This window comes from Ceratotherium simum, chromosome 4 (genome assembly GCF_057802395.1).
Source record: "Ceratotherium simum simum isolate JZ-2026a chromosome 4, ASM5780239v1, whole genome shotgun sequence".
In the NCBI taxonomy this organism is placed as follows: domain Eukaryota; kingdom Metazoa; phylum Chordata; class Mammalia; order Perissodactyla; family Rhinocerotidae; genus Ceratotherium; species Ceratotherium simum.
The window spans coordinates 1,438,069-1,448,982 of NC_141903.1; the positions used below are offsets into that span (position 1 = coordinate 1,438,069).

General features: G+C 53.5%; 1 protein-coding gene across 2 annotated transcripts in view; it reads left to right on the forward strand.

Moving 5' to 3' along the window:
• Positions 1–6,824, forward strand: part of TBC1D9B (TBC1 domain family member 9B) — a 43,205-nt gene extending 36,381 nt beyond the window's left edge. The window contains exons 18-22 of one of the 2 annotated variants that reach the window (XM_087429198.1): positions 1,288–1,359; positions 1,666–1,716; positions 3,692–3,754; positions 4,337–4,446; positions 5,512–6,824. In XM_087429198.1, coding sequence (XP_087285324.1) covers positions 1,288–1,359; positions 1,666–1,716; positions 3,692–3,754; positions 4,337–4,446; positions 5,512–6,198 — 983 coding nt within the window. In that variant the 3' untranslated portion in view covers positions 6,199–6,824. The remainder of the gene's footprint in view (positions 1–1,287; positions 1,360–1,665; positions 1,717–3,691; positions 3,755–4,336; positions 4,447–5,511) is intronic. The other variant, XM_087429199.1, reaches the window with a different exon arrangement.
• The last annotated feature ends 4,090 nt before the right edge of the window (positions 6,825–10,914 follow it).

A 10,914-nucleotide genomic window follows, 5' to 3' on the forward strand; every position in this document is an offset into this window, starting at 1 on the left:
CACCACCAAGGCCCGAGGGGTGGCCTGGGGAGCCCCGTCTCAGGCCGGTGAGCAGGGGCCACATCTCTGAGTGGTGCCCTGGCCTCCTGACACGTTGACAGGCAGCACAGTGGGCGGCTGGTCAGAAGGCAGGCCAGGTCCTGCCGTCCCTGGCTCCTCCTGCATGGCCCAGCTCACCTGGCTCAGCAAGGGTGGCTGCACGGAGAGTCCTCCAAGGTGGGGTCATCCCTGTGTCTTCAGGAGGAAACTAAGACTCAGGTGGGGGAGCATCTGGCCCCGGTGCCTTCCTCTAGTGTGGAGCCCCCCGGTCCCTGTTGTTCGCAGCCTGCCCTGGAGTCAGCCGAGCGATCTGTAAAATCCTGGTGCCGGGCTCGGCCCCATGGGGTCTGCCTTCATTGGCCTGGGCGGGCCCAGACGCTGTGTTTAAAGCTCACCAGGCGATTGTTCTCTGCTGCCAGAGCTAGAAAGTCCTGCTCTTGACACAGCTGTTCTCACCTGTGGCTGGTCTTTCCCTGTAATGCAACAAGGAATGGTGGCCCCAGGGACACCTCCAGGGAAGGTTGGGGCTGGCCACATCTGACTGCTGAGGGAGAGGCCTGGGCTGAGCAGACCCCACTGGGCCGGGATCCCATGGACGAGGGCACACAGGGCCGCCCCCACCGCTCCCAAGCGACCTCTGCCTGCCCTGCTCCATCCAGGTCTCTGGGGGACCACAGCCCACACCCCGCCCCCTCCCCACATGCCACGCACTGTTAAACCCCTCTCACTGTGTCCCCCTCCGTACAACTTGGAGAATAAGCCCCCCGCTCAGAACCATGTGAATCCGATTCGTGTGCACCCCGGGGACAGCTTCATCACAAAGAATGAGGTGGGCCAGGATGTACCGAGGTGGAACAACATCCAAGATGTGTCAAGTGAGAGGAGCAAGTCACTTGTGGTGGCTGGTCCTGCACATGCGCCTGCAGGAACATAAAACGTCCTCTAAAGATACTCCGGGCCTCATTGTCATCAGGGTGGGAGGGAGGCTGGCCGGTCACGGGCCTCCCAACCGCACTGACTGGATTTTGACCTGGGATGTGTGTTACGTTTTCAAACACATCGTACAAGTCAAGAGAGTAACAACGACCAGAATCGATGGTCGTCACTATGTGCACACGGTGTCGGCGGTGCTGGGAGCGGTGGAGCAGGCCCGGGGACTCGGCCTCTGTGCAGGACTCAGGGAGGTTCGCTGGGGTGACAATCCTGTTGTTCTCTCCTGCCCTCTCTCTCCTTTCTCGCTGAGCACAGCTCTGAGCCCAGAGGAGGCCGAGTCAGCCCTGGAAGCGACCCATTATTTCACGGAGGACAGCTCCTCAGAAGGTGAGCGCTGCTGGGACACTGGGTCGTGCATCAGCCTCAGGCCCTGCAGCCGGGATCCTGCTGTGGGGCCCACGCAGGTGGCCTGCAGCCCTACAGTGGGCTCGAGAGTGTGGTGGGCTCGAGAACGTGGTGGGCTTGGGAGCGTGCTACTTTGGGAGCTCCAGGATGAGGGCCAGGGGAAGCTGCCTCCCTCTCCAGGCCGGGTCCCCTGGAGTGTTCTCATTCCTGTTTCTCTTGTCTCTGCCTTCCTGGATCCTGGCCTCTCCCTCCCTCTGCCCTCCACTCCTCCTCCACTGTCCCTTCCAGCATCTCCTCTGACCTCAGATCTGGATCTTTTCCTGCCCTGGGAGACTCAAGGTCAGTCCCTGGGGGGGAGGGTGCCCCCTTTGCGCTGGGCGTCCCCAGGGCCTTGGGCTTCTTCCTAACATTCCCCTGTACGGTCAGGCAGCCTGGAAGCTCTTGGCCCTGGGGCAGCCTCCTGTGTGTCTGAGGAGGAGCCAGACCCAGCCGCTCCTCGCCGAGCGGGCAGGAGAGGGGCGCCTCTGTGCCTGTCATGTGGGTGGTACATGAGGACACACAGCACAGTGGGTGAGGCACAGACACCGGGGCGGCAGCTCCACGGCCACGTGCGAAAAATATTCTGTCATATTTTTTTTTTTTTTAAAGATTTTATTTATTTATTTTTCCCCCCAAAGCCCCAGTAGATTGTTGTATGTCATAGCTGCACATCCTTCCAGTTGCTGTATGTGGGACACAGCCCCAGCATGGCCAGAGAAGCGGTGCGCACCCGGGATCCGAACCCGGGCTGCCAGCAGCAGAGCGCGTGCACTTAACCGCTAAGCCACGGGGCCGACCCTTTCTGTGTCATATTGATAGGGAGAAACACAAACACTGTCATTACATGGTGTGAAACTGATGTAGCAGCTGAGTGGAGGTGGAGAGTTGGGGGGGCTTCCCTGGGAAACCATTTTCATGGCCACATAACTTTTTTGTTAAGGAAAAATACATGTATTGAGTGCTTGTTAGAACTCATCCCTGTGCTACGTTTAAAGCCTCTTGTGGGCTGGCCTGGTGGCATCGTGGTTAAGTTTGCGCACTCCGCTTCAGTGGCCCAGGGTTTGCAGATTCAAATCCCAGGCACGGACCAAAGAACTACTCATCAAGCCACACTGTGGTGGTGTCCCTCATACAAAATAGAGGAAGATGGGCACAGATGCTAGCTCAGGGCCAATGTTCCTCACAAAAAAAATAAATAAAGTAAAATTTGAATATTTAAAAAAAAAAAAGCCTGTTGGGAGCATCAGATCCAGGGCGATGGGGCATCTGGGCCTGGGATTTGGCAGTCGAGCTGGTGGTGTGTAGCTCACATAGAAAACTGACCAAAAACTGCCCCCTGTAATTTCTCATGGGGGATGATACACACCCAAAAGGGAAATGAACTGTGTCTCGAGATACCCAAAGGCAGTCCTGTTGACAGCACCAGAGGTGCACGGGACTGTACTCGGAAGCTTGAGGACCTGGATTTCAGGTCTGCAAACTGAAGCTGATGTACTTCCTGTCGTACTTGGAACCTGGGCAAACCAGGATGCATTAGGCTCATCCCAGGCACTTCCGGAGGGGCCAGGGACTGGGGATACAGAGTCCTCTCCTCAGACCCCACATAGCCCCGGGCAGCGGGTCTCCATTCCGCTGTGAGAAGCCTGAGCTCGGAGAGGTGCGCCCTTCCCCGCCAGCACTCAGCCGTGGGGGCTGCTCAGAGCTGGGATGCTGCCGTCCCGCCAGAGGTCCCCTCACCTGCCACGCTGCCTCAGGGAGCAGGTCCAGGACCTGCTGCCCCCAAGTTCCTGGTCACTAGAGGGAGCATGGTGTGTGCCACCTCCAGCAAATGTGTCACTTTAACAAACACAGTGCTAAGCACAGGATTCTCGCACGTACGATTCCTCGTCAGCTGGTGTGCCGGTTGCAGGTGGAATTGGTGACTAGAATTTTGCTGAGTTTGACCTTTTTTAGCAGAAACTACAGAAATCATTAGTTGTCAGACTTTTTGTCCATAATATTGTTCACTTAAACACTGTGGTGAGACTTGTATTCCTTTGAAAGAGAGGAAGTGAGGGTTCTGTGGCTCTTTGCTTTACTAACCAGGTGAAGAAATGAGCAGGCCCTGCTGTGGTGCTGACGGGGCAGCAGGCGGAGAACAGCGTGCGGGACCTGCCCCTCCCGGGCCGGGGTCCGCCCTGCGGGAGAACACAGATTAGACTGCTCACAGACATCAGTGGTTTCAGTCACCACAGAAAAATGTCTCCTTGTTCTTTTTATTTTTCCCGTTGTCCAGAAGCACTACGGCAAGAAGAGCGAGAGGGAGCTGGAAATGAGGAAGTTCGAGATAAAAGAGGAGGTATGTATAGACTGATCTCTGCTGGTGCTGGTAGAGATCCCAGGGTGGGTGGAGTCTGGGGGCCTGTCACTGCAGGAGAGCCCCCCACCCCAGGGGAGATGGCAAACTCCTGCCAGATACAGCAGCTCCCCCTGGGGAAAGGGTGACGCTGTGAGATGAATGCCCGGCCCATCAGCTGCCCTGCTCTCAACAGCCCCAGGCCTGAAGCTCTGGCCTGAAGCTGTGAACACCCCCGAGTATAGTCACCTCTCCCCAGGGGTGCCTGCTTTCTGCCAGGCCCCCTCTAGGTGCCCAGCCAGTCTCTCCCTCTCGTGCTGTCCTCTCTCCAGCCTCTACATGGTCCTGTCACCATCTAGGGGAAGACAGGTTGGGGCCATCTTCATCAGCCTACGTCAAACCTACTTCAGCATAACTCAGGGGAGACCTGTGGTGTTTGGGGGGGTTTTCCCATCACTGCCGCCCCAGATGCCTGGGGAACTCCGTGCTAGAGGACTCCCATCAAACCCCTCACTCCCTGCCCTCACCCCCAGCCCCCTCTCTCCATCGACAGATGGAGATTAATCTTTTTCTTCTAACTCGCAGAGGAGAAGGGCACCAGCCCTCCTGACTATCGGCACTACCTTCGGATGTGGGCCAAGGAGAAAGAGGTTCAGAAGGAGACCTCCATTAAGGATCTTCCCAGGATGAACCAGGTAGGCCGAATCAGAGCCCACAACAGGCATTTCTGGAGAGTTTTGACCAAGGCGGGGCCCTCCCACCCGGCACCTCACCACCCTCCCTCCTAGCACCCTCTGCAGGGTGGGCATTCTGCCTACCTCTAGAGCCTGCTAGTCAGCCGGCAGTCAAGAGTGATTCTAGAAAGACAGGAGGCCAGGTGCTTCGGGGCCTCGTCCTGGGTGGTGTTGCATGGTGATGACTTGCTCCCAGTTAATCAGCGTCCATGAGCCAGAGAAGCACTGAGGAAGATCAGCCTCTGAGAGACGGGCTCACGCTACATCTTGCTGCGCACATGGAGGCCCGCCCAGCCTGCGACCCGCCATTCCTTGGGCGCTCTCAAGGCCGGGAGCCTGGCGTCTTGCTGAGTTAGGACCGCAGACATCTCAGCAGGTGGCTCTGGAGCTTGCGGGCTGACCATGGCCCTGTTCTGCCCAGAGGGCACCTGCAGTCTGGGTGCGCTCACCCATGGGCCCGGAGGACGGGGTGCCCGGTGAAGGAGGCTTCATCCCACTCTCAGGCCAAGGGGCCACACATCTCCTGTGTGGTTTCGGGACCTGGAATCTGACCCCCTGGGCCCTGCAGCTGTCTTTTCATTGCCCTCTCAAGAGCTTCGTAAAGGACTGAGCTAAAGTCGCTTCTCAATAAAGATATAAAAGCTCAAAGTGACTCCAAAACACAGTTCAGAAGTCCCTGTAGTCACTGGGTTTGGAAGGTCATGATAGAAATAGGTCTGTCTCTGCTAACAGAATGGACGTAGAGACAAGGAGAAACTCCAAACCATTCTCTGTGCTGAAAGAAAGGCAGCTGAGAAGAAAGCCCTTTGAAAGGCTCTGTGACCTTGCTCAAGTCACTTTCCCTCTCTGAGCCTCAGTGTCCCAGTCTGTGAAATGGGCAAGACAAGGCACAGGTGTGTGGAAACCACTAACAAGACAACACCCCACACCAGTTAGAATGGCCAGCGTTGTCAGTCTGGCTAACCCAAGCAGTCTGACCCATCTTTTACCATCTCCCTGCCCTTTTTCTGTTTTTCCCCTTAAAAGGAACAGTTCATTGAGCTATGCAAGACGCTTTACAACATGTTCAGTGAAGACCCCATGGAGCAGGACTTGTACCACGCCATCGCCACCGTGGCCAGTCTGCTGCTCCGCATCGGCGAGGTGGGGAAGAGGTTTTCAGCACAGCCAGGCAGGAAGCCCAGGGACTGTGCCCCTGAGGAGGACGAGCCGCCAGCCTCTGACCTCCCTCAGGACCTGGCCCAGGAGCTTCAGCCACCGGCTGCAGGCGACCCCCAGGCCAAAGCCGGCGGAGACACCCACCTTGGGAAAGCGCCGCAGGAGAGCCAGGTGGTGGGCGAAGGAGGTGGCGGTGAGGGCCAGGGCTCCCCCTCCCAGCTTCTGTCCGACGATGAAACCAAGGATGACATGTCCATGTCCTCCTACTCGGTAGTCAGCACGGGCTCCCTGCAGTGTGAGGACCTGGCTGACGACACAGTGCTGGTGGGTGGGGAGGCCTGCAGCCCTGCCGCCTCCATCCGCTGTGGAGGCGCCGTCGACACCGACTGGTGCATCTCCTTCGAGCAGATCCTGGCCTCCATTCTGACAGAGTCTGTGCTGGTGAACTTCTTTGAGAAGAGGGTAGACATTGGACTCAAGATCAAGGACCAAAAGAAGGTAGAGAGACAGTTCAGCACCTCCAGTGACCACGAGCAGTCGGGGGTCTCGGGCTGATGGCTCTGCCGATCAATCGGGGGCCGGCCTCTCTCTCCTCCCTCCTTCCCTCCAGTTCTGTTTTCTCCTTAAGGACACAGCCCTCCTGTTCTCCCCAGAAGCAGTGAGTTGTAAATGGAAAGAAGGCTGAGCAGCCACACTTGGGACCCAGGCAGAGGCTCCCTGCCCCCCTGTTCCTGCCTGCCTGGTGGGCCCTGCCTTGGGCCCTGCGTGGTGACAAACTGAGGCTCTCAGACTGGCCTGTGCTGTGGCCAGGCCACGCTGCCTCCTTTGCCCACGGGCGGACTTCTGCTGCTATGTGCTCTGGGGGGCTTTCCTGCCACTTGGTGCCAGGTAGGGGTGTCACATGATTGTTGGGCACCAAAGTGGTGGGACCTTCAAGGTGCTCTCCAGGAGCCCCTGAGCCTGAGCTTCTGGCTGAGGGACACGGGCAGGAAGTGTCCACTGCACTGGGGTGGGTGCCACACAGGCGCTGCTCTAAATGCCCTTTCAGCTCATCATCCTCACCATTAACTTTAAAAGCACATCCCTCAGGTCCCAATATATTTTCTTGTGTTCATTTCAGTTGGCTAAAAATCACACTGTGCTCAATGCCTTAATAAAATGCCTGAAAGAACTAAAAACCACGCTGTGTACAGAGCCTTAATGTGGCCCTCAGCCTCTGCTTGGGGCTCCTGACTTCTTCCCAGGCAGGTGTGGGCCTAGGCCGTGTTCCAGAGGTTCCAGGCACTTAGACCCCCACGGGCGGTGGGGGTTCAAGGCCCCCAGGGAGAGCGGGGACACGGGAGGTGCTGGTGCAGGCTGAGCAGGGCCTGTGCTGACTATGCTGTGGGAAAGCCCGAGCTCGGCAGGTATCAACAGCTGGTCCAGTGCAGGAGGCGTGTGCTCGGGCCTGGACTGCAGCTAGCCCTCGGGTCAGGAAGCAGACTGTGGGGCCACAGCACCACGAGGACCCCCTCACTTTGCAGCCACGTTTGCCCCACACATGGGGCTTCTCTTCTGCTAAAAGATACATCTCTGTGGCTGTTGTTTGTTTTTTTTTTCATTTAATAGCTTTATTGAGGCATAATTTACTACCATAAAATTTGCTTATTTATGGGCCGGCCCTGTGGCTTGGTGGTTAAGTGCACGCGCTGCAATGCTGGTGGCCCGGGTTCGGATCCCGGGTGCGCATCGAGGCACCGCTTCTCCGTCCATCCTGAGGCCGAGTCCCACATACAGCAACTAGAAGGATGTGCAGCTATGACATACAACTATCTACTGGGGCTTTGGGGGGAAAAAATTAAATAAATAAAATCTTTAAAAAAAAAAAAAAAAAAAAAAATTTGCTTATTTTAAGTTACAATTCCGGGGCCGGCTCCGTGGCTTAGCGGTTAAGTGCGCGCGCTCTGATGTTGGCGGCCCGGGTTCGGATCCCGGGCGCGCCCCGAGGCACCACTTCTCCGTCCAACGCGAGGCCGAGTCCCACGTACAGCAACTAGAAGGATGTGAACCTATGACATACAACTATCTACTGGGGCTTTGGGGGGAAAAAAATGAATAAATAAAATCTTTAAAAAAAAAAAAAGTTACAATTCCATGATTTTTAGTAAATTTACAGAGTTGTGCAACCATCACCACAATGCGATTTCAGAATATTTCCATCACCCCAGAAAGACCCCTTTTGCAGTGTGCAGCCAGTCCCTCTTCCCACCCTCAGCTCCAGGAAACCACTATTATGCTTTCTGTCTCTATAGATCTTACAGCTGGTTTTAAAAATAACAATCTCCATGATTTCACCTTGTTCACAGCTGGTGGGCCACGTCTCAATACACGCAGCAAAACAACATCAAGGAAACCGAACAACTGTTGTCTTTCTTAACAACAAAAAACGTCATTAATTAATCAATGTAATTTCCTTTCTAGTGTTTATACAAACTGACCATATGCTTTGCCATCAAGTAATTTCAAAGGATTCTTACCAGAAAGACTATGTTCTTGGCCATAATGAAATTAAGATATACATAAGAATCCCGCACAGTTGGCAGTTTAAAGTCTTAAGTTGGGCCAGCCCCGTGGCTTAGCGGTTAAGTGCGCACGCTCCGCTGCTGGCGGCCCGGGTTCGGATCCCGGGCGCGCACCAACGCACCGCTTCTCCGGCCATGCTGAGGCCGCGTCCCACATACAGCAACTAGGAGGATGTGCAGCTATGACATACAACTATCTACTGGGGCTTTGGGGGGAAAAATAAATAAATAAAAATTATTAAAGTCTTAAGTTGATTGTAATCAATTACAAAGATTTAAATAATTTGGAATTTGGATAAATGTTTTATAAACCACGTAGAAGTATAAATTTGGAAATATACCAAAGAAATTAAACAGAAGAATATAAAAGAGGAACCTAGCCTTTTCCTATCATAAAAGAATGTACAAAAATGTACAACAGTACTTTCATCTATTTCTCATTCTACCTGGGATGATATTCAAGATATTTAACAACCAGAGCAGTAACACTAAATAACATATGGATCATACAAATAAAGTTTTAAATATATTTTTATTATATAAGTAAACATAATTGTATATTTTAAAACTGTTTACCCAGGCTGGCCCCGTGGTTTAGCGGTTAAGTGCGTGCGCTCCGATGCTGGCAGCCTGGGTTCGGAGCCCGGGCGCGCACCGACTCACTGCTTCTCCTCCGGCCATGCTGAGGCCGCGTCCCACATACAGCAACTAGAAGGATGTGCAGCTATGACATACAACTATCTACTGGGGCTTTAGGGGGTGAGAAAAAAAAAACAAAACTGCTTACCAAGTGGTATGTTGTACCAAACCATTCATTCATATAATCTCCAAGAAAAAAATATGTATGTGAATTTTTAAAGGCGTACATGTTTATTGCTTTTAAAAGGAGGAAAAAATACAGAAAAGTAGAAAAATAATTTTTCCTACTAGTCAGTAGGATTTTGATTTTTTTTCTATATTTTATCTTTTTCAAGGTTAAACTCATACTATATATGAAATTTTTATTCTCTTTTCATTAAGAATAAAACATTCTTTGCAGATGCCTTCTGCTCTCAGCCACAATAACTCAAGCATGTGGAAATAAACAAAGACTCAAATGAGAACAGGGACTATTTATCAAGAGCTTGCTATAGAAAAGGAGTCCACCGCCATCACTTGTGTTTGGCAGAGACTCAAAGGCAGGCAGGCAGGCAGAGGAGTGGGAAAGCCTTACACTGAAACCAAGGGAAGGCTTCAGGTGTGCTGTTTAGAGGCTGTTGGCAAGAAGCTGAGGCAGGCTAACCAGATGTCTTCTGCAATTAGTTTGAGGAGCATAACTGGCTTTCTCTGGTTGGTCCTGAGATGGGGGGAGGTGCAAAAAATAGGGAAACGCAGTCATTGACTAAGTCCTGACTGCTGTAGAGGTTAGTTTGGCTTGGGGGAGGGGAGTGGAGCTGCTGCAGAGGTTGTCACATGTGATCTGGTCATTGTCCGTTTGTACATTCAGTCTCTCAAACATGATGTTTTAAGCTAATTTGTCTTTTTCTAATAATACTATTGTGCAAAACTTGGAAAATATGAAAAATTTAAAATCATCTATAACTCTAACCCCCTACACCTGGAAATAAATAATGCCTGGCTTTACATAACTGAAACGTACACTTTCCTTGTAACCTCCTTGCTTGCCAACAAGACATATGCCATCATTTTCACTTCAGACTCAGACTCTTTGAAATGGACCTGAATGATGGTCCATGCTGAGTTATCATAAGCAACCATTCTTTAGAACCTTTATTTCCATTTTTTCCTTTTATACTTAAGTGAACACTAGTACATAAATAATAAATCTGAGTGATTCCGATTGTTTTCTTAGGATCAAGGTAATTGCCAAATTGTTTTCCATTCTACTAGCATCCTATGAGAAGGGCTCCTCTCATCACATCCTCGTCAGGACTGGGTGTTATGATTTTCTTTTCACAAGATGGTTTACGTTGTTAGGCACGTGTGACTATCTTGGCGGGCCGGCGTTATAAGGTCTTGGGGCGGCTGGGACAGAAGGAGTGCCATACTCTTCTTGCCCAGAGTGGGTCGCGGTGGGGCTTTCCGGGGGTGCTGCAGGAGGGACTGATTTCATTTTCAGCCGCCTCCTGTCTCCGTCTCCTTCTCCGGGAAGCGTGAGACTGGTAAACTGCCTGTTTTCCCGGGACTCTCGGTTCTCCGGCCGTACCGGCTTGGACTCAAAGGTTAACTGACTGCCTCTGTCCAGAGGTCCTGCAAATTCCCACCACAGGCCCCAGGGGTGGGCCGGAGCAGGGAGGCGTCCTCCAGCTCCCTCTCTGCGACGTGAGGAAGCAGAGGGAACGGGACGGGCTGGAGGCTCTGCCCTTGCAACGTCAATCTCCCCAGCGAGCCTAATTGCAAACGGTGGCTTGGAAAAAGAGGGGAACTGGCTGGGCTCAAACAAAGAGTCGGTGACCCGGCTAACGCAAACTCCACACAACACCTGACGCGCAGCAGAGGAAGGGCCCCAGTCGGCCTCCGGGGCCCATAGGCGGCGGCGCTGAGGCTAGAGGAGCCCGGGCGCGTGCAGGGGGCGAAGCCGGGCCGGGCATAGGCAGCACGCACATAGGAGGCGGTGCTGGGGGCTAGAGGAGCCCGAGCGCGTGCAGGGGGCGGAGCCGGGCCGAGCCGGAGCACAGGGCGCACGCGCATAGGAGTCGGCGCTGGGGCT